Here is a 27,296-nt window from a genome sequence, read left to right as displayed (position 1 = left end):
ATGCAGCATGTCTCCTAGGAGCTATTTGATCCTGTCCATTGCCTCGTAACCCGGCAAGTGAACGTCGTCGGCTTAAGGCCGTAATGACAACTAGGAATTTTGCGCAATCGGATGCGTCCCGACCATAGAATCTCTGTACAAGAAATGGGGTAGGGGGGGTTGAACGAGAATGATTATGGGAGAAGACTTGACTGGAGCTTTCATCTCGATAAACCCTTCCCCAGAGCCCGGGCCAAGATTGCTCTCCCCCCAGAACAAAATGGTATATCAAACAGTAGGACTAAAGGTATCAATTCTTTAGCCCCTTTAAGGGCATTGCTAGCTTCGAAAGTAGATTGCGAGAATCTATTTCTCCACCAACAATGCCAATGATGTGATTAGAATAAACAATGCCGCCAAGACGCCCATGTGCCACCATGCCCTGTCCTATAGGGCCCAACGCCTTTGATGCCGATGCTCGCCGTACAGGTCGAGCTTTTTTGCCATGAACGCCATCGCGGAAAAGACGAGAGTTTGTTGAATGCGGAAAATAACGTCGGAAATTAGAGTATCATGGTTTTTCATACGCCTCGTATCATTCGTGAATGGCAGCGCAAATCGATGCCGTGATTAAAAGTTGGTAAAGAATTAGCCCGAACTGTAAATGAGAACGGGGTCCCTCCACATAGACAGATGTAGAGTCGATGCAATAATAAGTCGTCGAATTATGTGATCGTCACTTCATTGGGACTCAAGTATTTGCAGCTCTCAAGTACTAAACTGCACGTGTCCCTCGAGTTGTGACGGATTCAACGGACGGTAGGATAAGAGGGGAGCGGCATAGTCAAGCCCCAACGAGAATCATCGATGCCGTTCTTCTGTAGGACGTGGGCGTGATTCTGGAAAGGGAGCTCGAATCCCTTCTCGACCATGTTGACGACAAAGATAGACGCGCACTTGAACTGCTTAGTAGAGTACTTCTTGTAGATCGCGTTATGATGTCGGCTGGGGTCGTAACAACACTCCATGATAGTCGCCATGAGCGGCTTCAGCTGAGTGAAGGTGTAGCCGGAGTAGTACACATGCTCCTGAGTCTGCAAACTTAGATTAGATAACCATATTGCCGTATTTGCGAAGGACTGGACTTACCCATTCTCCCTTGTTCAACATCAGGCGCGCTAGACACTGAGAACCGGCGGCCACATAGCTAGGAGGAGTGGAAACAAACCGCTCATCCATGAGAGTGACCTCGGCGAAGTACTTGGCCACCGTTCGAATCTCGGAGTCATAGTCATCGGCCTTGCTGATTCGTCGCATGAAACTCATCGGTCCCGGGTAACCGAGAGTAAATTCAAGTTGGCTCAACATGAAGCGTTCCGCCTTCAGAATCTCTTCCGGGGCGTAACCTCCTTCCACCATGAAGACCATCTCGGACAAAGAGGGGCAGTTAATCTCTTCGTATTTTGCTGCGATCATTAGGGCAGTAGCACCAACAAGCTGCAGCTTCGACATGGAGACAATTTTGACAGACAGGAATCGGTCGACCACGTTCACGGCCAGGTACAATGTCTCTGGAAGAAGGCCAAATCGAAGATGCACTTGAGCTAGCCAATCAATGAGGACAGATCGCATGGACCATTGGATCTCGTTCTGAATATCCATGTAGTGGGCCTTTGGCAACAGCTGGATCTGCAAAGAGAAAACATTAGCAATAGGTCGCATGGCGTGGTCAGTTAAACTATCTTACCTCCATCTCTCGCATGTACTCGAAGATCTCATCGCTGTATTCGGCCACCATGCCGATATCCCAGTAATCGTCGGAGGGTTCCTCCCAGTTCTTGGTCAGGACGTGAGCCTTAGCAGCATCAACTTCAGCTTCACCCTTCTTGGTCAATTTAGGAGGGACCACGACCATGGTCACGAAACCCGTAGTGGCACCGGGGGAATGCTGACCGGTGTAGCCCTGGTCATCAGAATAATCACCGTCCTCGTAATCTGAGAATTCGACTTGGTCATCAGTCGGGATAGGCAGGGGCTTAGATGCTCGTGCATCGGTCGAGACCTCCTCGTAGTCAGGAATATCGTTCTGGACATCGTGGTCCTCATGCACAACGACATCGGGTTCTCCCACGTAGTCGTCCAGCTTTGGAGATTGCCAACCATCGGACAACTCCTTCTGGTAGTCAGAAGCAGAGACGGGAGATGCCTCATTGGAAAGCTCTTCAACAGCGTCCAAGTAGATGGCTTCCGTAACGTCTTCCTCGGCCGGGCGAGTAGACAAATGATCACCCTTTTGCGAGGGCTTGGGGCTCTCTGCCATGTGGAATTCGTCAAGACGGCCTTCCAGGTGGCCATCGCTCTTCGATTGAGCATCGCCCTTGGAGCTCGTAGGAGCTTGGCTTGCGTTGCTCGCGCTGGACTGTCGAGGCTCATGCTTCTCCGGCTCGGGCTCAATCTGGTTGTCCTTGAAGATAGGAATGGGACGACCTCGCTTGCCGAAGGTACCAGTAGGCTTCGCGATAGGGCGAGATTCGGTGGTTGTGGGTCGAAGGTGGGTCATCGACGTGGAAGATTGAAGGGACTTAGGAGGTCGCTGTGCCGGCTGCAAGAACGCGTCCTTGGCACCAATGTGGCCTCGATTCTCCTGGGCCACTGCAACAACTCCCTTAGAGATACTCTTAGCCTTAGACATGGCTGCGTCGTTGGAGGCAGTAGGTTTGCCGCGGTTAACAGCGTCGGTAACGTTGGCGTTCAACGAGGCCTTCGAAGAGGCGTTGACGGAACTCATGATGTTAATGTTGCTGGCAGACTTGTGGCGGTGGTGAAGCGCCTTGTCTCCGAGAGGCTGGTTTTCGGTGCCTCGAGCGACCATCGCGTAGCCGAAACGGTGAGGCTGCAGAAGGACAAAGTTAGCTCGATCTGTTGTAGGTTGGAGAGAGGAAAGACTAAGAATGATGAAAAGGGTATCAAAGGCCAAGGTAAAGGACGTTAGTTCCCGAGGTGAGGTCCTCGGTGACAGAATGCAGGAACCAACCAAAATAAAAGCTTGACCTAGCCACCTAGGACTACCTAGGTAGGAAAGGAGGCCACAAATAAATTCGTACAAATAGGACATTTTGCAGAAGAAATTTGGTCTCGGGTATCAAAACGTACCTTTCCGTCCATAATGTACTAAAACGATGCGTGGTGTGGATGTTCAGAGGAGCGTATGATCAAATAGACGCGACTAAACGGGGAAGAGGAGCTTAGAGAAGCTTCCGGCCTAAAACCAGAATTGGGAGAGATCACGGAATAGGACGATCTAGGGAATTGAGGAATTAGGACAATGGGATGTTCGGAGCCAGACACTCCACGGCGCGTGCTAAGTAATTATGCGCCTAGAGTACAAGAGCGTGCCCTACAGCCATCAATGCATTAGGTCTGAGCAGGCGATGGAGATATGTGCATGAGTAGAGTCGTTGTTAGGTGAAGTATTCAGCATTGGGGTGGATAGTGTTGTGGATAACGAGGAAGAGATGAAGTTGATGATAGGTGTAAACGTGTATGTGGGAGTGGATGGTTAGGAGTGAGAATGGGGAGATTTGAGTTGGAAATTGGCCAAGATTGTTTTTTGGGATGGAGCTCGAGATCCAACGCTCCAATGCCTGGTGATAATAGTAGGGAGTGGACAAGGGGTGTAGCTTTGGACCTTTGGTAGCTGCGCAGCCCATGTAGCTGTGCTATGCATGCTGGGTGTAAACATTCGAACTAGTAGATTGGTACGTACCTTAATTGACTAGAATGGACACCTCGAGCGGCGCAACCTTGGCAGTGCCCAGGATGGTCTGGTATGATATATTGCCGGTTCAGACTTGCCTTCTGCGTCGATAGGTATCGATATAATATCTTAACGATATCGATGATTATATGATGCCTATTGAAAGGTCAAGTGTCAGTTGTCGCGACGAGCACACATAGGCGATCGCAAGAATTTGCGGATACGAACGCCAGTGACGAGGGAGATAAGAATACAATCGTCACTGAGCGGAAAGAAGAACCGATGCGGTTTGGTTCAATACTGTAAGTGAATACAGCAGAACAAATACCAACGTCGAATTCAGTGATGGCAAGAGTTGGGAGAAGACGCAAATCTTGCGTTGGGTGGACGGTTAAGTGAGAGAATGTGGGATGTTTTGGGAAAGAAATTGATTGTTGGAAACGACGTGGGAAAAAATGCTTATGTGCGGTGGGTGCGGACGGCGGGTTGATATTATTTACAGTGGTCGGTTACGAATGTGATAATGGGGACGGGGACGAGGCAGATCAAGACCAAGATCAAGATTGACGACATACCTGAGTGTACTGAACCACCACGAAGGTGACGATGCGGCGATGCGATAATGCGCCGTCAGACTTGACGAAGAAGAAGAATGTATCGTCTCTTACCTTACCGTCGGCGATGAAAGAGTGTGTCCTCAGAGTCGATGACAAAAGGTTGTCGCGGTAAAAGGTGAAGAAGAGAAGGTGAATTGGTTCAGAAATAGAATCGCCGGTGTTATATCAAGACCAGTGAGTGAGTGAGAGACTCTCGTCAATGATTGTTGATGTTGATGTTCTCTAGTGGATTCTCCAGGTTAACGGATTTACAGATTACGGTACTGGAGTACATGTAGGTTTAAGTACCTTAGTACAGAGTAGATAAAGTTAAATAGTGTACATCCATCCTCAAGCTTTGACCCGAAGCAGTAATCAGCATTGAGGTACGTACCTTCCATGTGCCTATTTTGGGAAAGAGTGGGGTACTAAATCAAAATAAACAAATCGCGATGTGAGTAATGGTGGTAATCCCTGTCACAATTCCAGCTGGTTGCCAGGCTAGAATTCGAGTCAGCAGCCTGTAAGACACCTAAGAGAAATTAAACAGCGAAGGTGCGCCCCTATGCACTAAGGCTTTACACTGAGTGACGGCGCTATCATTAATCCGGTCAGTCCGAAATATAGTGGCAGGTGCGTGCTTAGGTACCAGGTACATACTCCACACACATGCGGGCCTACTGGAAGCTGATTGACGAAAAGCATATTGAGTTTTAAGTGGTCAATGCGGCTCTCTAAAGGGCAGTGACGTAATTTCGCAACTCGTCGCGTCTTCCTCTCACTTAAATTCATCTCGATATTTTGAATTTTCGACGAAAGCTTTCCAAATACAACTTATTTCTCCTTCTTGTTTAATTATTTATGACTCGCAAGCCGTACATTATTGCCCTACCATAATGCGCAACCTCGTTTTCCTGTATCAAGCTGCGCAGCGCCCAATCTAACTTTTGGTAACGTGACGCGGTAAACTGGAGGATCCTATCGCGAACGCAACTCGAGGTCACGTGATGAGTTAAAGATCTCCATCTCTACTCTTGCCGACAGCAACCCATCAACTCTACCACAACCCCCAAGGCCTAACAATGCTTCAAAATATATTGGAGCTCTTCTACTCATATATGCGACACGATTTGATATCTTCGAATACCCTGCTAGCGTTTCGGGGCGTTATTCTCGACACTCAATCACAGATCACCAGGTGGCGCAAATGGGCTGACTAGGTAGGTAGGGCAGCCAGAGAAAATGGTTAGCTTTGACGGCTTATTATAATTAATTATGTGTGTAATTTCATGCAGACCAATGATTAGGATTTATGCGCACAAAATCGCAAGCTATCTAGTTTGCGCGACCATGCGTTTCAATATCTTTTCTTCAGCTTCTCTCAAGTGAAGCCTGGGACGAGTAACAAGCGTGGGTAATACGACACCTCACATCCTAAATTTGGTTGGGTCGAACCCCTCCTTTAGGTCTTTTAGGGCTTCCTAGCACGACCAGCTCCGTGGGCTCATCGGCCAAAACCTATCTAGGTAGAACTCCGCGCAGGATCCTCAGCTTGCTGGTATGTATGTGGTATATTCTACCCTTCAAAATATATCGTCAGCAATATCGTCGGGTTTTTACTATCTACTAGTATGTCTATCAGTCCTGCGATGACTGCAGATCGCAAAGGATTCAGACTCAAGTAAGTCTAGCTAGTTTTGAGCGACGTCTTACGTCGCCTCAATGATGTGACATGCATACGCATCATGCTGTTTCCCTCAAACCGTTGCTGCGACATAAGATGGTAGCCGCAGCGAAGTCGCATATTTTACCATTGGACGAAAGTCACTAAACCCTAAGTGTGCGAAGTACTACTTCGTATGATAGGCGAGAAATATCGAAATGCCCAGGTGATGAATTAAAGATAGGGAAATGCGGTTTGATGGAAAGCCGCGATGACAGGACGGCCCAACGCAAGGTATACAATGCATTAGTTAGATAGTCCACGTTGGAGCTATTGTATACTAAGATGCGAACAGTACTATATCATCCAATGATGGCGTATTTCTCTTAATTAACATTTGCAACCTATCTAAAGGGGGGATGTTGAGAGAAGCTAGATTATCGTGGCAACATGCGGAGGTTGGTCAAAAAATTACTCGCTTTCCTGCTTGGCTAATAAATAGGTTGTCGCAGCCGGCCGCGATATGACGAACTCCGATGTCGATCTCTTTTCTTACCCTTTTCCTTCTCTTTCCTTCTGCGCGCAACACATAGCGCACCGGCGGAATACCCCTAAAGTCAGAAAGTCGGGAAGAGATTCAAGATGGGAAAAAAAGACCGCAGGTTAGATAGAGTATCATTTGGTGCGGTGTAGATCAACAGACCGAAGAAAAATTAGGTCGCGACGCTGATAGGTTAACTCGTCCGTTAGACGGTGTCGTGGTTCGATCTATCATAAGCGGTCAAGATAAAGACGAATTCAAGGGCCACCAACCCCGGGTTCCTAGTAAGAAAGAATAAGAGAAAGGTGCGTGTAATGCGCATGCGCACCCAGTATGCGCCGCTTCGAACAACAACTCCAACTTGTGATCTTCTCTTATTATTAGTTAATTAGGCTAGAAACGAGAAACGGGGGGAACGGGGGGAAACGAATGTTTGTGAAACTAGAAGCTGGCCGCGACCATACTAGCTCCTCTTTTCTTGTTGTTGTTTGTTTTGCGAGTTGACTCGAATAGGCGAAGCGAACAAGCTTAAAGAGCGTCGTGGATCGTGGAGTGTTTACGAACCTCTTCTCCTCAGCCAACCAAGTTCACCGTTCGAGCTGTACATACATAGCGCGTGGGGAATGGAGAAACCGAGTCTTGTTGGGCGATCCCGCAAGTTGCGCCCAAAGTAGCCCGCGCTTGGCTGCGCAAGAAAACTGGTATGTATTGTATGTAGGCATGTAGGTATGGTACAATACGTACATCCACCACACATCCAGCTTTTGGTTGGAAGGATCTGGGCTGTCAGAGGCTGCTGTTGTTCCCAGGGTCTGATTCGATCCAAGTGGATGAAACTCGACGCCAGCGCATACAACCCGTTGCCCGTCGTCGTCGAACTCCAGTTTCCAAATGCTTCCTGTGGCTTTCTATGGTTTCTGTGGCCTATGCTTCCCACTATTTCCCTCCCGTTGCAAATACGTGCGAAATACAGCGCCTTTCCCTTTTCTGTCCTCTTCCAACCCTGCCGTTGCGCCTATCGCGAGAGAGTCGGCATTTAGGTGTGGATATTTGTCCAACCCTACCAAGTAGAACAGTGTGTCATTCGCTTCCACTCAGGTACAATGGGGATGTCATCAATAATAATTACTATCATGGATGTGCCGGACGCTCCTGGGCATTACTCTGGCCAATGCTCTCGTCTCGCGACCTAATTGCTGCGCATTTTCTAGCACCGAGACGCCGTACCCGTACCGAAGCGGTTAAACATAGGACAGGCATGGGGCTGGATCCCATTTCTTTTTTATTTCTTCTTCGGGGGGCAAGGAGCATGTAATAAGAAAGCGCAGTAACGTATGTACCTATTCATCAAGGTCGTGGAAAACGAGCCCTAAAAATGGGAATATGAACGGTAACCTCTCTGGCGGGCCATCAAGGGTCTTTCGGAACGTTCGTCTTGCCTGCAACCAGACCAGCGTCTCTTTTTGCTTTGTTTTTTTTACTCCATTTTCCATCCTTTAGTTAGGTCCATCAGTGATGAATTGCGAATTCTAGATGCAGCTTTTCCGTCCCGCGCGCCCACTCACACACCAACTAGTTGTCTACAGACCCTCAGGTATCCTCCAGATGGGTCTGGGGACTACTCCGAGTGGTCATCGTGCCTATCTACTGCGTACGTACCCTACCAATTTTTGCTGGGCACTTCTAAGGGCCGGATCCCTGTTCCCAGACAAACTGGCGCATCCACGGAGCATTACGATTGGCTAGACACGGCTGTCAACTTGCCCGCTTTGCTCACCTCAACTCGCATACGACGAGGTTATCGTTTGCGACCACGAACCACACGGGGTCGGTTCAGTGACGGTTGGCCGACTTGGGGACGCTTGGCTGTCGATACTTGTATTGTTCTTGCCAATGTGCGCTTTTGCGCGACGTCTTAGTCTTAGAGAATGAGTAGGTAGGTAAGACTCTATATCAAATGCGCCGAAGAGAGTACGTAGTGGAGAGTTATGAAATGATGCGCAAACACACCAATGGCTTCCTTCCACCAGTCCGAGCCTCAAACTTGGCATCTGCTGGTACTGGCGACACTTCGATCAGCAGTGGCGCATAGCCTTTAAGTCGCATTCGGCGACAATCGCAAACTGCGCAAGAGCGCGGTTTATGACGATTTAGGAAAGGAAGCTTGTAGACGCCGCCGGTGAAGCCACCTGACGGACGTTTGGCCCTGGAACAGGAGGGAGGATCGCACACGATTGCGCCAGCGTGAGCGAGACTTGTATGCCCAGGTGTGTGCGAATGTGTAGACTATGTGCGCGCGCGTGTGTGCCTGGATTTTAAAAGAGGCCAGGTCGGGTGATTCCGTAACATAGTTACTTACCTACTTGGACCAAGTCAGATGTGTGATCGTATCTGACCTGCCGGAAGCGCGCAATATGGCTGTGCATCCACGGGATTTCGAAGCAGGTAATTCCCAGCCCGACGTCGCAATGCGCAAATTCAGGGGAAGGCGAACTACCAGGTATTGTCTGTGTGTTCGTTTCTCTTCTTATGTATCGGATCCTTCAAGGTATGGATCGATCTGATCTATGTACTTATGTGATTCTAGCAAGGCCTTCGGGATGACCAGGAGAATAAATTGAAGTTGCATGGCTAGTCTGCTAGTTGCTAGTCTTTATGTAAGTCGGCTTCGTTCGAAGCAAGGCCTAATGCAGCGCAGCGCAGCGCACCATCGGATTTACCATGCAGGTAAGGTATCGCACAATACGCGGAGATACATGTATGGCGTATATTGTTAGAGCGTGGTGTATGGTGTACCCATGGTGTCCATGGCGTCCATGGCGTCCCATGTTGTGTGTATCGCGAAGGCCGGGCATGCGAGTCGCAAAAAGGTAAATATGTGACGGTCTATTGCATACTGTTGGACCACATGTACCCAATGGGCGAATATTGGGTCTGTCAGTACATGAGAAGCATCCCATGTTTGCGACTCTATCACTACAGGTACATGCTATGTAGCTAGATCCATACGAGTATTCCTTACATGGCAGATATTGTACTATTGTAACGGCAGAGATACATGCAAAACTAGCCATTATTCGACGGAAAAGCCGTTGAAGAAGCTCAAAAACACGCATACTAGGTAGTTTAAGTGAAAGACTCACATGTAAGTCGAAGGATCCTGTTGATTCCTAGACCAAGACCAAGATAAGACATCTTGGATCTTGGACCTGACCATCCGAGGAGAGGACAGGACCTGTAGACCCAAATGGCGGCTTGTCATCCGCTCTCTTCAGTCTCCAGCTAGTTGCATTTTCGATGTCGATCTCTTGTAACTTTATAAACGACGCATCTTAGCGAAGCTGGAGGAATGCCAGACACATTGCGAGGCGGTGCGCTAGCTACCAAATAGCTTTAGTTTGGTCTTTACCTATTGGCAAAGTTTCTAATAAATATAGGGTATTATTCTGGATGAAGGAATTCAAATTACAGAACCTTGAATTCTGAATCTCGTGTTTCTTTACTTACTACATACTGTAGCGGTTGATAGGATGTAGAGTTGAAAATGCACGTCGTATGTGGATCTGAATATGGATGGGTCTGGTGTATGGGGGAAGGAAAGTAGAGATCTACTCATATACTTCTACCTTGACCGTCATTTTTATGATTCTTATCATTCAGTGGTACGTTCTCGGCATGGTGCATCGCTAAAACACCCTACTAGCATCAGTAGTTAGGTACCTCATTGGCTGTATGTAGGTACCTACATAGGTAGGGTACATGTGGCGCGGGTGCGCTGGCCAGGCAGGTCAAGGCCTAGAAAGCCTAATCTTTCCCTCTAATAAGGTACCAAGAAGGACCCAGGAAGGACCCAAGAAGCACCTACCTACAGTGGATGGTTAGGTACTTCCCGGCTTTTAGTGGTCGGCGTGCAACAACTAAAGAGTGTGGAAGATTTTGGAGACTGAACTCAACTCAACTGCTGCAAAACCTCAACTCTTCTCTTCCTTCTTCCACCACCTCCTCTTTCACACAACCCCGAATTCTCGACAACATCGCCATCCAACGCTCTTCCTTCTTCTCTCGTAAGTATAATACAGCTCATCAATATACTCACTATAATCAATATTCCCATTTCCTTTCACCAGTGCATCTAGAATTCCCTCCAAATCTAGACACTGACATACAGTCTGATGTCGTAGGTTGATCGGGGATCCATCCAGTCCTCAAAGTCGAGTTCGTACATCTCCAAGCGCACCACGCCATCCATTCTCCCTTCTGGTAAGATTATCTAGCATTGATACCTAATGCGATCAAATATTCGCTTCATTTGTATCATAAAATGTCCATCCTGCTCTTCCTAGCCGTCGCCCGCTCCTGACGCATACTGCTCCGTCTTCTATCCAGTCATCCTCCAGCCAGTGCTGGTTATGACTGTATCGTCTAGCTTCGCTATTCACCTGTACCGATAAATATGCTATCTATTCTCGCTAAATGCTAATTTGCGTCAAGTTTCTCCAGTTGAGACGAGTTGTTCCGGCTAGTCCAACTCCTCCACTACTTCGTTGCGATCGACCTTGACCGCTTTCTCCAAACTCCTTTAGGCGGTCCAACGCATATCGTGAACGCGAAAAGCCGTTTAATACTCAAAATTAAGAGCTAGGGACTGGTGTAGAAAGTATAAATTGGCAATAGTGCCGTCGAGTTTGGTGCCAATAAAACCTCACGGTCCCCCTTCCATAACCAAACCGGCATCGGAACGGCAGTGAGCGCTTTTCATCATCTTAAGCGTTAGCTATTTCTAGCCGAGTATCCCGACCTTCTCACGGAAAGCGATCCGTTGAGCAGGCGGAATGGCATCTGCTTCGCCCATTGAGACGTTCGCACCCGCCTCTAACGGCTCCAACAGCGGGAGTGCCTCTCCCCGACAGCCCATAACTCCGAAACATGTTCAATTCGAACTTCTCTTCCCTGAGTCTCCTCAATATCGCGCACGACTCCCATTGCGTGTACAGATCTACCCACACGATGACACCGAATCAATAATTTCGACTGTCAAAAACTTCTATGGCCTCTACCACGGGGGTAAAGGCGTTAGCTTTGAAGATGATCGGGGTAATACGCTCATCGCGAGGTACGAGAACTTTAGTAACAACATGATTGTCTATGTGAGAGTCATTGAGGAGTCTCCTCCGCCCGCGGGAGCCTTTGGGCCGAATGGTTTCCAGCCGGCGCCGATTGAGTATGGTAGCCAACAATTAGGGCACCACATCTCGAGACCTGCGTCGAGAACATCTCGAAAGCGCAGCCCGTCGCCCAACGGCACTCGCGGTAGACGTAGCGCGTCTGCCAGCACGAACCCGACAGCTGGAAAGAAGGGTCGCTCTCGCTCTACCAAGAATCGCGGGACGAACTATGATAATCGTAGCGATAGCATCAACGGCTACGATAGTGGAGACGGCGCTCCCGCCTCCGTATCCAGCAAGGCGAAGGAGCAGATCGGCAACACTGACATAAGCGTTGAAAACATCGTAGAAGGCGGTCGCCGAAAGCGCGCCAAGTTTGAAAGCTCCGTAAGTACACCGAAATCACTCAAATTTTTGTGTCTCCAAACGTTTTCATCCTGACCAACCATAATCGCAGGAGCTGCCACTTTTTGCGCCACCTCAGATACCTACTACTACGTCCAATCCTTCGGTCTCTCCCGTCCGCCGTGTCGAGCACCAACGACCTGCCTTCCCATTCCCACATCCCGGACAGAACGCTTTCACAAACGCTCGAGCTCTTCAATCTCCACAGAGTTATAGCAATGGATATGGTCAAGCAGGCATGTTCGCGACACCCATGAGCGACACCCGCCGTCATCGCGGCAGCATCGGCTATCCGGGCAATGGTAGCGGCATCCTGCCAACTCCTGACCCAACTATCGGAAGCTGTGTTTCCGAAGAAGACAAAGATGTGGCAATCCAGCTTATGAGACTGGGTGAAATGTCCAACATTTCCCATGGCAGAACATCTGCCTCAACATTGGATGATACCTTTAGCGGCAAGGCCGATGTCGCATCGTCAACCGGTGCCACGAGCGACGCTGATAGTGAAAGCGAAAGCGAGCTACCGCCTTCGCGTCGCCAGAAGCTTGACCTTCCCAGTACCAATCGCAAGGTCTATCAAACAACACACAACCATTTCATGCCGTCGCGCGAAAGTGTCGATGCTAGCGGCGATGACGCTGACTACGAGGACGGCCCTGAGGATGGCCCCCTTGGAGCCCCCAAGCTGAACGAGCCTAAGCCTAAGACCCAGCAACCCGGAAAGCCACAAGCACCGGGTCCTAAGACGGTCAAAGCTAAAGCTCCTAAAGCTCCTAAGGTTACTAAGGCTAAGAAGGTGAACGCCGTCGCCGGTATCATTGGTCCCATGTCACCTGCGTCTCTACCAAACCAGTCGCGCAAGCCTTCTGTCGCGTCGACTACAGCCGCCCCAGGACAGGCCGGTGAGGACGATCAGCCAGATCTGTCCACCAAGCCACGATGCCAGCGATGTCGCAAGAGCAAGAAGGGTTGCGACCGTCAGCGACCGTGCGGCCGATGCCGCGATGCCGGTCTCAGCGCTGACCAATGCATTAGCGAGGACGAAGGCAACGGCCGAAAGGGCCGCTATGGTCGCCACATGGGTGTTCCCATCAAGACGGCTGAGGTTCCCGGCCCACCCACTCTACTGCCAGCCGCCCCCATTACGGCGCCTGCTGTAGCAGGGGACAAGAATAAGAAGCGCAAGCGGTAGATCACCTGATCTACAAACAATGCGCTCATCAATGACTCGAAACTCGGCAATATGTATCGTGCAACTCGGACAAGCGCTGCTTTTTTCTTTTCTTTTTGTTTTCTCAATCGCATCGACATCAACTGTTGCGAGTCGAGTCTATGAGCGTCAGCCCTGCGAAATTCCGTCGCTTGCTGAACATGTTTATGTCGCTGACACTACACTACAATAGTATACACTACATAATAAATCATATGTGGTGTAAGCGTCTCGTCGCTGGTGCGAGACATGGGTGATAACTATGGGGGGAGGAGTCGGGGTGTGTGGGAGGTTATCTTGTTCCCCTTCGTCGGAGTTTTATTCCTACTGGGATTAGGAAGGGGGCGTAAAGGGAACATGGATTTAATATGGGCCTCGCGGCCGTTACACTCCTTTTCATTTTCACACCAAAAATGGTACGCCGGAAACGATTATCTTGCGAGTGGGTTTTTATCTGCGAGTTGGCGTTGGATTGTACTTGCTTGTCAGTTTATCGTTCGCAACACTGCCCACCTCTGCTATACAATACGCTTGACCAAGTCATTGGCTCGAAAACGGAAAATGAGCTTTGGAAAAGAAAATTAAGAAAAAAAAGCACAAGTGTGTTTTCAGAGGAGAGAGCGTGGACGGGGACGGCAGCAAGGTGAATAAAAAATTCGGAGTGTCATAAGGGGGTTACTGCTGCTTGAGGGCGAAGGGAATACACGGCAAAGATGCTCCTAACTTATCATTCAGTTGATAGACAAGGAGCGCATGAAAGGCTGGACATGGAACCCTCATGGAGTGGGAAATTGTGTTGAAATGGGTTGTCCTGCTCTTTCTCCTATATTTTTGGACCGGTCGGTAGTTGTTTTTAAAGCTTTTCGCATTGTGTGCTTTCTCCTTTCCTTTGACCCCTTCACCATCGCTAGCTGGCGAGAATGAATGTTAAGTTATCACGAAAACTCTAGTTGCAAATATAAATGATGCTCATAGCTGCGCGTGTCCATATATCCCTACGTGTGTGCATACGTATACGTGTTCGTATTGTCAACCACTAGATGAGTCATCTTCGATAGTCTCGATCAATTCGTGATACCTTCATGTCATAGATACTACATATCTACCTGGGTACCCGAGTAAGTGCAAAAACTGGAGTATATACTAAGATTAGTAAAAAAAGAAGAGAGAAGAGAGAATGAAGTCTTTTAGTATTGCCACTACTGGCTCTATTATCAGGCCACGATAGTTTCTGTAAGTCGGGCATCATACATAACGCTTTTTTTTTCAACAAACCATAGCTAACATGTTCGTGGCTCGCATCAAACGTTCGAAAGGAGAACCCGGACGGGGTTGAAAACCTAAATCTAAAGCGGCGTCCCTTTAAACTAAAAATAAGAAACCAAAACCAGGCGAAGACCCAAATCCAAGACGATCATTGGCGGCGCATCCGGTAGTTACCGCCCGTGCAGCTGCCGCGTCAAGAATGTGTGACGTTGAGTTAAACTAGATCGGTGACCCGCTAAGCTTATCTAGGATTAGCTTTTCTATCCCCTGGCATGCTTACCGGCTTGGCACCAGATCAGAAAAGAGGGAAAAGGGAGGCTCAGGCCAATTATCGACTCTAGCGCATTCTCTCTCTTGCTCTTCTTACTTTTCTTCACCCAACTCCTTCACCGTCGCCCACATCCAATCCAAAAAAAACCCTCCCCACCCATCCTATTTTCTTCCCCGTCTTCTATGTGGAGGTCAATATCACGATACATACCAACCTTCCCGAAGGTTACCTAAGTAAGGTCTGGGTAGGGAGGTATGAGAGGGGAAAAGGAGTGAAGGATGGAGGAGAGAACAGCGTTATCGGGAGCTTGATGCCCAGTACCTAGTCATACCCAGCCCCGGCTAGGTGGTGAGCATTACCTAGGAACCTCGGAACTTAGGGATTCTAGGTATTCCAGGTATCCAGCAGACCGTATCGCGATCGCTAGCGATGACTAGCTGTGGAGAGACCAAAAAAATCGATAATGTCGATAATCAAAACCAGCCCAGAATGCTTCCCTCACCGTTGTTCTTCCCCCACTCGGTGCGCTTTCGGTAATAAGCTATTAGCCTAGAACGCATCTCGTGATATTGTGCAATGCGCCTCCATGTGTCTTTCACGATAGTCACGTTGAGACCCCGAAGTCTCCGTGCTATCGCGTAAGCTTCCGGTTCGCTACCGTGCGTGCGAGGATCGACCAACGTTTGTTGATGGACATGGGATGGGTCTTGAGCATGGCACACTTGCGCGACGCCAGCAAGGCGGCCAGACCGTTGCTCCCTATGCGCTTTACTCCACATGGAAATTCCATGACAGGTTCTCGCAGCCGTTAACGGACGCTGGGGCCGGGCTCCCAAGCCTAACACCGACATCGTGGCAATATCGTGATGTTTTTGATAGGTAATATGTTCCGTTCTGGCGATGAGTTTAGGAGATTTTGGAGGGATCCTACGAGTATATGAAAGCCCCCTTCGTGACGGACAAAGATGACGATGGTTCTCATGCCTGCATCGTCTTCTCTTACTTTCGCAGTATCTTCGAGTTTCTAGGCATCTTATTTAAGCCAAGTTCTTTACTTTAATCTTTTGCCTGCCATGACATTCGTTAAAGATAAAAAACTTCATCATCATGCGGTAACCGTTACTTCCCTGGCTCACAGCCAGGAATCTCTTCCTCAACCTCAGGAGAATGCTACGCCAGAGGCGGTGGTTGTTGACGATGACGACGACTACCCGGATGGGGGCTTTGTTGCCTGGCGTCAGGTAGTAGCTTGTCATCTCATCAACGCGATGGCGTGTGGATACGGCGCAGCCTTTGGTATATATCAGCTCTACTATACCGAGTCGCTCAAACTCCCATCGGCACAGATCTCGTGGATCGGCTCCGTGCAAATGTTCCTGAACAATGTTACGTGCACCGTAGCTGGGCGTCTAGCAGATGCGGGATATGCACGGGAGGTGGTAATAGGCGGTTCCTTCGTCGCTCTGCTGGGAACGTTCATGACCAGTCTCGCAACCGAATACTGGCAGATCTTCCTCAGTCAGGGTGTCTGCACGGGGATCGGTCTGGGTCTGATGTATATGCCCACTATTACGATCATCGCCTCGTATTTTAAGAAGAGACGTGCGCTCGCCTTAACCCTTTCCACGGCGGGAACCGGAACAGGAAGTATAATCTTTCCTGCAACGGTAGAATACCTGATACCCCAGATCGGTTTTCCCTGGGCCGTCCGGTGCGCCGGGTTTGTGGCTCTGGTTATGGTTGTTTTCATGAACACACTCCTCAAACCACGCTCGCTTCCCAAGAAAACAGGACCCCTCGTGGAGTGGGGCGCTTTTAAGGAACCCCCTTATGTTATCTTCATCGCGGGTGCCTTTCTGTTTTATTGGGCTTTGTATTTTGGTTTCTTCTACGTAAGTATCCCATTTTCTATCGAATAATGTATCTCATGGGCCATCCATATATCAAACATACCTCTAACAATAATGCGCATAGATTAACACCTACGCCATCGCGGTCGCTTCCTTTACGCCTACATCCGCAGTCTCGCTGCTGCTCATCACAAATGCGGTGGGTATCCCCACCCGACCTATCGTCGGTTACCTCGCCGACACATTCTTGGGTCCTATCAACGCTTTCATCCTATCGACCATCTCCCTAGCCGTCGCCTTCTTCGCCTGGATCGCAATCGACACGCATAATACCATGTACGCCTTCGCAATTCTGTTCGGCGTCACCAACGCAGCAGCTCAGGGAGGCTTTGCCAGCGCCTTGGCTAGTCTGACTACAGATCCTGCGAAGATGGGCGTTAGATTCGGCATGTGCTGTACTATAATCGGCTTCGCGACGGTTGCTGGTCCTCCTACCGCGGGCGCCATCATTGATTTCTGCAACGGGGACTATCTCTGGGCCCAGATCTGGGCTGGCGCGGTTACCCTCCTTGCAGCGGCTACTTTGGGTCTGTCCAGGTACTGGGTATCTGGCGCCAAGCTCGCTGTTATGGTTTAATAAACCGAGGTGCTGGTTCTCTAAGCTAGTACGTGGTTGATCTGTACGAGTGGTAATAAGGTCTGGGAGTGTCTATTTATTAATAGGCACCCTCTAACCCGGTCTCTGGCTAACTCGGAACGGCGGCTTGAGATTTCCATTTATCGATGGAATATCTCACCCTGTTCTCTGGGTATAATGGTTTTTACTCTACTATATGTAGAATATAGATAGAGGGTTTGGTTCATCCTCTGGTCGGGCATTTTCCGGCCTCGGTAGGTAGGTAGTAATAGGGAAAAGAGGGAAAAAAAAGAGGAAAACAAAAAGGGGCTTAAAATGTGATTTGAAAAAAGTTTGGGAAGTTTAAAAAAGGGAATGAGGCATGAGAGCTATGAGATATGACTTTTCTTTAGTACCTTTATGTACGTACAGAGCTAAGTTAATAATCTATTAATCTATTCGGCATTGGTACCTTCGCAGTTATGATCTCTGGCATTGCGAAATGTGATTGTGAGTATGTGATGATGTATGAAAGTCGTCGTAAGTCTGGTAAATCATTGGGTCTCTAAAATAATTATAGAGGTGAACTCAATAATTCATATAATACAAGCTTATGTGTGTGTGTGCTTGTCAGGGCTTTATATGTCGTCGATCAACTAGGTACCTATCTCCAAAGATCATTTGATATAAGGATGTAGGTACTTATGTTTGGAGAAGCTGCTAAAAACCGATTCGAGGCTTGATGTGTTCTTGCATAGTACATATGCAAGACAGCCAACATCTAATCAGACAGAGAGATAAGTTGGAATTCAGCTGCCATTGGCCCAATTCAAGATCCAATTAGTTCCCGAAGGGATGTTGCAGTATGCAGTTCCCCGAACCAATGAGATGATGGCCACACAACAGCATGCCGGATGCTTCCAAAGTTTCTCCTCTATAATAATACATCTCATTATGAAGCACGAGAAAGCTGTGGCAAATCCGTAGAGTGGTGACTATATGATAGTAATTTAGAAGAATATTGTCCATATATACTAGGTAGGTATGTGCTTGTGGATGGATGTAAGTTACTATGTAATGAATAGTCGCCACTTTCAATTAACAATGGCATGCCGTGGTTGCAGGTAATTATTTGCCACCTCTTTATAATGCATTATGCACGGCGGCTCTTGATCCGCTTAGATAAATCAAAATCCACACTTATCATATCCGACATGCGTCGGCATTGTAGATGCCAACCTCCTTGATGACAACCATTACACAGCTTTGCGAGAAGTCTACACTGAACTAAACCTTCGATATTAACTCGAAAGATCGACACATGGCAACTTTCTTCTAGAATCGTTGTTTTTTGTTTCAACGGTTAGTAACTGCACTTATAGATCTAGATAGGGTCGCACGAAAGATGATGCGGATGCAATCCTTCTGTAGTATGTACGTGAGGCAGGTCAAGTCAGCATTGCATCCCAACCCATATGCATACCAACCAGGAATAAAGTCGCATTGGATGTGCGTCGGAGGAAAAGCCGACACCTCTAGCTTCGGACAAGGACATTTGCATGATTACTTGTCTAAATAGTAATATACGACGTTCATTAACCCGGATAGATATAAGGTACCGAATCCTGGTCCCTATTCCTAAACCATTCGTGTACTGGCTGAACTCTGTTCTTACTAGGATTTCCTAGCTTAGAAGATATTGTACCTACATGTATCAGGTACTGGCAGAACTCAATTTGACAATGAAATCAAGGATGCTCATTGGATTCCGCTCTCACGGGCGAGGAAGCTCCAGGGCTAATTGACTAAGTAGGGCTAATTTAATGTTTTAACGTTCTGTGGCTTTAGTGGCGTTCTGCCCCGCATCCAAGGGTGCATGCGCTTAATCTAACCTTAACAGGTTAGATGACAAGTTAAATGGGGTAAACTAAACCCTTGTCAGCTTTCCTATCTGGGGAAACATGGATCTCGAACAAGCGGGGGATTCTTATCTTACCCAGGGTTCTGACTTTCCGGAGTTTTAGAAGTCGCGCGTTTAATTGGTAGTAAACTTTCCGTCAAATTTACAACTGCAACTCTTTCTTCTTGTTAAACACGCGGTATATAAAGTCGAACTTGTTGATGTTGAAAGATACTACAGGAAATTCACACTAACCCCTTACAGCAGCATATCGCAGGGTGGGAATACCAATGATGGTGGCTGATACCTCCTCACTTGACGGCGGTGATTGCCAAGTCTTCAGTAAAACAACGGATTTGACTGTCACACCTCAGTATTAGCCAAGAATATGCAAATCGAAAATGTCTCGGTGGTTAAACTACGTCCGGTCTTCAGCTGAGGCTGGACTTTGGATAATAAGTCTATTCTGTTAAACTACGTAACGAGTCCGACTGAAACAACTATCGATTATCCTCAACCCAAGTCGCTGAGAGTTGAGACTAGGTAGTCTCAATCAGTCAATCATTTCCTCTGCCGAAGATTACGGAATTAGATCTAAGAAATAGTCAGGGCCAAGCCGTTTTTGGACCAACCTAACCAACTTTTCCGCGGGGTATAAGCCGTCAGCGACAAGGACTCGCTACCCCCCTGGGCGTTTGGATGTTGCTTTTCGCCAAGCGCAGTTGAATATCCGTCTAGGCGAACTAGGGTGTTCGATAATGATTCAATCAAATCAACTTTCTGATTTGCCGAAAATGACTTGATAAGGTCTGGGCCCTCGCTTTTACTCCAAGGTACTGGGAATCGCCAGGTAGGGCACCCAGATGTGGATGGGTACTGAGACCCTTGAATATCTCCATCATAAGCAAGTAAGCGCAGATCACTCTCTATAAACAGGGTCGGAAGTCTCCTTGGCTTTTTCCTCCTTGTGTTCTTCGCGTCTTCTCTCGTTCTTGTCTCCCCCCACCGTCAAAACTACGCGTTACCACTCGGTCAGTCATCATGGCGGCGATACGATCTGCAGACGAGAAACACGACTCCGATCAGGCGGAAGCGGTGGTGCTCGAGACCAAGAGCCAAGGCTCTTCCGAGGCGCCTAGGTGGACTGTGGAAGAGGAGACCGCTCTTCGTAGGAAGCTCGACTGGCAACTGGTGCCTACCGTTACCATACTATATCTCCTCTGTTTCCTGGATCGGTACGGCTACTCTCGCTAAGAGCTTCTCGTGCTCTGCTGGATACTAATTTGCGGTGTAGGATAAATATAGGAAACGCCCGTATCCAAGGACTGCAAGAGGATCTTGACCTCTACGGATACCGGTTTAATATCGCGACGAGTATCTTCTATATCGTCTATCTGACGATAGAAGTGCCGTCCAATATCATTCTCAAGCATGTTGGTCCTCGGTACTACCTACCCGGATTAGTTGTCGGGTTTGGAGCTGTCTCCGTAGGGACGGCCTTTGTGAAGACTTTCGAGCAGCTCTGTGCAGTTCGTGCGTTGTTGGGCATTTTCGAAGGTGGAACGATGCCGGGATTGGCCTTCTTCCTCAGCTCTTTCTACAAGAGAGAAGAGCTTTACTTCAGAGTCGGTATTTACGTCTCGGCCGCATCGATCGCCGGCGCCTTCGGTGGACTATTAGCCGCGGGATTTTCGCAAATTCCTGAATGGGGAATAGCTAGCTCGAGGCTGCACACGTGGCGCAATATCTTTTTCTTCGAAGGACTCATCACCATGCTGATCGCGATGACGGCCCCTATCATCCTTCCGCAGAGCCCCGAAACGTCGAAGTACCTCACGGACCGCGAGAAATTCATCGCCGTCGAGCGTCTCCGCCTCGAGAGCAAGGCCGAAGCTCACGAGAGGGTGCAGGCGCGCCACGTCAAGCAGGCGCTGCTCAACATCAACAACTACATCTGCGCGGCGGGCTTCTTCGCCATCAACATCACGGTGCAAGGGCTATCCGTCTTCATGCCGACGCTGCTCAAGGACCTGGGATGGGAGTCGCTGACGGCGCAGTACTACACCGTGCCCGTGTACGTGGCCGCGTCGCTCGTCGCCATCGGCATCGGCTTTATCAGCGACAAGACGCGCATGCGGGGGCTGTACCTCGCGCTCTTCACCTTCCTCGGCATCACCGGCTTCGCCATGCTCCGCTGGGGCCACGGCAACGCCCTCCGCTACACGGCCATCTACCTCTGCGCCCTCGGCGCCTTCCCCGGCGGCCCGGGGTTCCTGTCGTGGGGTCTCAACAACGCGGCCGGCCCGGCCATCCGCGCCGTCTCCGGCGGCTGGATCGTCACTTTGGGGACGATGGGCGGCATCCTCGCCGTCTGGGCGTACTTGCCGGATGACGGCCCGGCCTTCCCCATCGGCCATACGATTAACCTCGTCGCGCAGATCCTCGCGCTGTTCCTGAGCAGCTTCGGCATCTGGTACTGCGTCCGGGAGAATAGGATTAGGGCGAGGGGCGGCCGGGATCATCGGCTAGTGGGGCTTAGCGAGGAGGAGAAGGTGGGTTTGGGGTATCGGCACCCGGATTTTAGATATATCTCGTGATCCGGGAGACGGAGAGACGGGTTAGGGGGATTGGGTTTGTTGGTCGCTACCGTCATTGCGGTTACGAGGTAGACGATAATTCCAACGAGCAAATGAGCACGAGGATGTGAAGATTACGTAGGTACGACAAGAGAAAGAGGAAGGGAATGAATAATGAGCCGTAGACGAGGATGTTAGAAGGCTGATGACATATACTATTTTGAAGCGTGGTGAGGATGCGGTCATTTTAGAGTAGGAAATATATACCTATCTGGGATTTTTATCTAGAGTTTACCTACCTAGACTATACGCGATATGGACCGTGACATAATATCGAGTATATCGCTAATAGCTGTACCTATGGTTAGCTGCGGGCGTTTCATTCTTGTTCTTTGACGATGCTGTCTATCTGGTCATCGTATTCTGACTTCGAAGATTTTGGGATATGTCGGAAATTCCTCTCTAGACGATATTAGACACGGTGAAGAGGGGAAGTGTTCACCTACCTAGGTAGGTAGCTAGCTTGACCGAGAGCCCACTCAGCTTACAAAGGCGCGCATAGGTAGTAGGTATACGTCTTCAGACATCTGCCGCGCCTCCGCAGGCTCCGAAGTTGCCGAAAGAGCCGCGCGTTCAGTCCGCGCGTGCGCACGTGGGACGATGCTGCGCGCGTATATCTGTGCCGCGACCAATCGGCCGTTAGCCGGGCTTGGCCTTAATTGGGATACGACATCGCGGGCCCTGGGAAGGATGTATATTATCTATACTTGGAAATTTTGGAAGCCTGGAATTCTGGAAGTTTAGTCGAGGGGTGCGTAGTTACGTTCGTCTTCTGCCTTATGGTACAAGGTCGTAGTGAGTGAGTTGCGGTATGCGGGTAGGGTTACTTGATGGCCTTGTCGACGCGTGTGCTGCATTCTAGAAGGATTCGTCGTCTGAGGTCGGATTAAGATGCTTATATTTGCTTTTTGTAGTTTAGCTGAAGAGGAACTCGATGCATGAGCTAGGGCGAGGTCAGCGGACAGATATCGTGGCGAGGAATAGTGGAACGATATTACGAAGATACGCTTCTGGGCCGGTCTATGCAAAGAATCTTCTCAGACGAGCGGAATCAGCTCCCTGGTAATATCGTGTGGTCCATAGAAAGTGTGAAGATGCGGGCATGTCAGCACTTGGGCTAGTTGATTCTTGTCGGTGATGTAGTGGCTACCCGTTTGCTCTATTGCGTACCTCAAACGACAACCTCTAGGGGCGTCACCATATTCGTAGTTTTGCCTTCCGAGACTTCAAGAATTCAGTAAGACCATATTAACCTGTGTTAGAAGTGGACCATGCATTTCTCATGATAGACAGTAAAAATATTATCCCGACCTAAGCAACGAGGCCGGGGTCAGCGTAAAGCGTGTTGAACGCTACCTGTTTTACCTATGAATACATCTCTTAAGTTACTACTTGTACATCCGTATACTAGGTTTTGTCTGTCATGTATAGTCTAGCTTCCCTTGACCAATATTCGCAGAACTAGGTTAGCAGAGCTGTAATATCTAGCCGCTTATCAATCCTTCGATAGGGGCATAAAATATGGAGGGATGGCGAGCGTATGTACCAATAATATGACGTCTAATAATAGCGTGTATTCTATGCTGTAGAGCGCATGGGCTGCGGTTAAATCGTGAATAGAACACGACATGACTAGATAATCACCTTGGAACTCTAACGTCTTTTCTCGAACAGCACATATTGGAGCAAACATAGGAAATAGAGGGCAAGCAAATGCACAGATGACCTAGGACGAGTAAGTTTAGGAATACTACATACCTTCACCCTCCTCATTCTCAGCCTCCCGCCCAGATCACCACACCCCTATCCCCTCACCACTCCCTACGACCCTCCATCCGCACCTCCCAAAACCTCCAAGATCCTCAACACCACCCTCGCAACACCGCTCCCATCCTGCACAATCCCCTCATGCGAGCCCTCCAAATCCTTAAACACCAACACCCTCTCCTCGTCAAGGTCGCCCCTCAGCCGCTCCGCCATGCCCTCCGTCTCCGGCATATCCACCAGCTCGTCGTCGGGCGAATGCGCCAGCGCCGCGAGCCCGGTAGTAAACCGCTCGCGATAGCGTCCCGCGAACTTCATCGGCGCCGCCTCGTCCCAGCGCCCCGGGGGCCCGAACGCGGCGGTTAGGAACTCGGCGTACGACCCGCCGACGCGCGCGTTGAGGCCGGCCATGTCGTAGATCCCTTCGATGCCGAGCGCGGCCGCGGGTAATTCCGGGTCGCCACCGCCACCGCCACCGCCCCTTTCCCGTTTCCGGGTCTCGTCCGCGCTAGAACCAGAACGTGAGCTAGAGCTAAGCGGGGGCGCCGTCGCGAGGAGTTGGTAGGTCAGACACGCGCCGGCCGAGTGTCCGAGCAGCACGTACCGCGCGCCGAAATCATAACTCCTCTGCAGGAAGGCGAGCGCGGCCCTGACGTCGTCGAGGTGGTCCGGGTGTCTGGCGTCGCGGAGCTGGTCCTTCGGGGTGCGGGCCGGGTCCTGCGGGAAGTCCGGGTGCGGGCTAAGGCGGTAGTCTATGGAGGCGAATGCCGCGATGCTAGATTTTCCAACATTGCTGCTACTGCTGGGGGATTTGGTGCCATCGGAGGTGGATTCAAGTATGCGCGATATAGAGGGTGCGAAGACCTCGTGCGTCACGCGCGGGTCGCGCCATGCGCCGCCGTGGATGAAGCTATAGGAGGGAGAGATCGCGTGTTAGTTGCGGAACCTACATGTATGCTATACGATTAGGTATACGTAGGTATGATAGGTAGGTAGCAATGACAATGCGAGGTGAGACATTCACATAATCCAGTATTTGGCCTTGTCGGCTATATCAAGGTCCCAAACTCCGACCCGTTGCAGCTCGTGCGCGCCGTACTGGTGACGTGTGTACTTGAGCGACGAAGCCATGGCTGAGCTAGGCTACTGGAGGTAGCGTGATGATGGCGGAGACTGGGAGGTTATGTGATGCATTAGGATAAGGACTGTGCAATCATCACTGATGGAGGCTTAGTGCATGAGGGGACGGGATGTGGAACGGTGACTGGACGCGTTTGCAACTTAATGCATGTCTTAGCACATCACCCGCTCTCCCGCCCTCTTTTAACTACATACTGGTACCACACTGACTCTGTTTCTAACTCTGATCACCTAGAACACTTCATGCGCTATACTTTCCCATTCTTGCTTTTTCTTGTTCGTCTTCTCCAACTTCCCACTCATGACGCGTTTGAAAGTGAGTATTTCGTAACTCGTGATCGAACGTATTGAATATCACTTGCTGAATATCGTTGCCCATGAAATGTTTCTGCTGGGAAGAGCTTTAAGAGGAAGGAGATGACGTTTGCTGGAGATTCGTATTATACAAAAGAACAATTGGAAGAATTGCCGGTGTGATGACGATTTCTGTTCGAAACTGCAACATCTGATTTTTTCATTCGTCGATTGCCCGAGTCGAAGACATTGTGAAACGGGGAGTTGGCGAATCCAGCTGCATGTTGCAATTCCTGTTCTGTCGTAACAATTTACCTACATTACTGTATTGCGACCCTGAATGCGCATCCAATGACATGGCGAGATTTTTGACAATTGCATCGGTGCGATGTACAAGATTTGCTAATTGGCCGGCTTTCCAGACCCGCTCGAATCATATCCGGTAAGTTTTACCAGCGAATTATATAAGGGAAGCCATACTGATAGTTGATCTAGGCGGACTTGCTGCTAAGAGTCGTCACTCGCGGTGATGCTGCTGGTGACCCGGAGAATTAGGCCACTTTTCTTCGCATATCGGTCCACTCAATTCCGACACGAGCAATTGAGACTACGGCCGTATTGGCCCGATAAGGCAGGTTTAAGAATGCCATAGGCTTTGTAGGACGATGTAGACACCGAGAAACTTCCTTCGGGAGTAAACCGACTTTTCATCGGCGAGCTAAGAGCCGATCCTGACTCAAGACTGAATAGCTTCGTGAATGTCGTCGATGTCCTTCATGGAATCCGAGCCTACGGCGTAGACTACACTAGCTGGTAATAGTATGGTTCGGTTACAAGACCGAACCAGAGTATGGCTTTCAGAGTATTCGCCCTATAACCCCGACGCGTGACACAGCACACTATTCGACAATTCTGTGCCCCAGGGGTTTCTGGCACGCCACGAGCCTATTACCGCATTCGAGGTGTCGTCTATCCCTGGAACGGGGACGAAGGATTCGGCCGACCTGGCTGCCACACCTAGAACGAGGCTGAATACTTATTAGGCATGCATATACAAGCATCCCAGTGATTTATGATTGGACGAGGAACTGCGATGGAAGCTTTTTTAGAAACCGTTTCTCAGACGTCAACCCCCTTCCTCTTTTATGCCACATGGGGGCTCACTTCCCCCGATTGACTCCGACAAGTATCGCGGCCCTACTTTGATCGAGATGTTCACGGGATCTCTGGAAAGGGTGAAACATGCGGGGTACAGGATAGCGAATGATTCTTTTTATTTCAGAGGCAAGGGGTCTAAAACGATGGCTTGAAAATCCCGTCAATCATCGCATCCGATTTCATCTGCCCTTCCTTTTGCCTCATCGACTGAACTTGATTTAAATTCGTGAATTATCGATTCAGTGCCCTGCAGTAGTGTCATAACTTTTTTTGGTGACGGGTTTCTGCTGATCTCTTTAACCGAAGCGAGCCCCCATATATGAGCGCGGTCCGTGAGGTTACCTACAGCAACATCGATATCAGGGGTATGATAACCCACAGTAGTAACCTGGTAACATCGCTAAATCCGCAGCGACTAGAGGTACCCAGCTTTGCTAGCGGTGCGACGGTCCGAGAAGCTGAGGAGGAAGTGCCTGGTTTAGAAATCTAACAACTTCATTGTATCAACATCGAAAGCTCCGATATGTACCTAGTAAGACGAGCAAACTCATAGAACAGCTTATATCAGAACAGCGACGTGTTGGTTAAACTGATCCACGGCGTGAGCCGTTAGCGAGGGTTCCAAGAGAAGTGAGGTTTCTTACAACCTCGACAATTCGCTTGGGGAAAGGATGCTGCCAGTTTCCTTCGTAATAAGACAGTGCTGCAACCAGGAAATTGTATTGTCCGTGTGCTTAGAGGCGTAGAGGTAGAGAGGCAGCTGAGAGGTAAGCATTCAAGCATGAGAAAGTCAAAGCTCTGCATACGTCAAATGTCAAGTGCTCCAAGAATCCAGGAATTGAGTTCACTGATTCGGAGAATTTGTCTTGTAATCTAAACGCTAAACTAAACGATATCGGCCGAGCTAAACTCTGCTCCTAGGTACGTACCAGAGGCAGCTGCCAACATTACCTCAAGGTTTAAGACAGCGTGTAACATCAATGGCATTATAAGTCGGACGAGATATGCATGAGCGGTACCTATGCAATTAAGCAATATGATTCGTCACAGAAGGACGGACTTTTCTTTTACCTTCCAATTTTTGA

At 49.3% G+C, this 27,296-nt stretch overlaps 5 protein-coding genes across 5 annotated transcripts; 3 read left to right on the top strand and 2 right to left on the bottom strand.

Moving 5' to 3' along the window:
• Positions 1-788: 788 nt before the first annotated feature.
• On the bottom strand, positions 789-2,851 carry F4807DRAFT_463780 (cyclin-like protein; the record flags this gene model as incomplete). Its single annotated transcript, XM_048002027.1, has 3 exons — positions 789-1,073; positions 1,129-1,668; positions 1,727-2,851. 3 exons carry the CDS (start codon positions 2,849-2,851, stop codon positions 789-791), a joined length of 1,950 nt encoding a protein of 649 aa, XP_047850811.1.
• Positions 2,852-11,161: 8,310 nt separating this feature from the next.
• F4807DRAFT_235100 (uncharacterized protein) lies at positions 11,162-13,432 on the top strand. Its single transcript, XM_047994206.1, has 2 exons — positions 11,162-12,088; positions 12,159-13,432. Exons 1-2 carry the CDS (start codon positions 11,369-11,371, stop codon positions 13,296-13,298), a joined length of 1,860 nt encoding a protein of 619 aa, XP_047850810.1. The 5' UTR covers positions 11,162-11,368; the 3' UTR covers positions 13,299-13,432.
• Positions 13,433-15,815: 2,383 nt separating this feature from the next.
• F4807DRAFT_235079 (MFS general substrate transporter) lies at positions 15,816-17,594 on the top strand. The gene is made up of 2 exons (XM_047994205.1): positions 15,816-16,745; positions 16,828-17,594. The coding sequence occupies exons 1-2, from the start codon at positions 15,927-15,929 to the stop codon at positions 17,338-17,340; spliced, it is 1,332 nt and encodes a 443-aa protein (XP_047850809.1). The 5' UTR covers positions 15,816-15,926; the 3' UTR covers positions 17,341-17,594.
• A 2,298-nt stretch (positions 17,595-19,892) lies between these two features.
• On the top strand, positions 19,893-21,827 carry F4807DRAFT_235041 (MFS general substrate transporter). Its single transcript, XM_047994204.1, has 2 exons — positions 19,893-20,454; positions 20,514-21,827. The coding sequence occupies exons 1-2, from the start codon at positions 20,261-20,263 to the stop codon at positions 21,814-21,816; spliced, it is 1,497 nt and encodes a 498-aa protein (XP_047850808.1). The 5' UTR covers positions 19,893-20,260; the 3' UTR covers positions 21,817-21,827.
• A 1,412-nt stretch (positions 21,828-23,239) lies between these two features.
• F4807DRAFT_235007 (alpha/beta-hydrolase) lies at positions 23,240-25,474 on the bottom strand. The gene is made up of 2 exons (XM_047994203.1): positions 24,644-25,474; positions 23,240-24,529 (listed from the first exon to the last, which is right to left on the bottom strand). Exons 1-2 carry the CDS (start codon positions 24,748-24,750, stop codon positions 23,677-23,679), a joined length of 960 nt encoding a protein of 319 aa, XP_047850807.1. The 5' UTR covers positions 24,751-25,474; the 3' UTR covers positions 23,240-23,676.
• Between the last annotated feature and the right edge of the window lie 1,822 nt (positions 25,475-27,296).

The sequence above is a fragment of the Annulohypoxylon truncatum genome (genome assembly GCF_022578515.1).
Source record: "Annulohypoxylon truncatum strain CBS 140777 unplaced genomic scaffold F4807scaffold_35, whole genome shotgun sequence".
Classification (NCBI taxonomy): Eukaryota; Fungi; Ascomycota; class Sordariomycetes; order Xylariales; family Hypoxylaceae; genus Annulohypoxylon; species Annulohypoxylon truncatum.
Note: the sequence above shows the minus strand (reverse complement) of the source record. Positions and strands in the feature narration are given on the sequence as shown.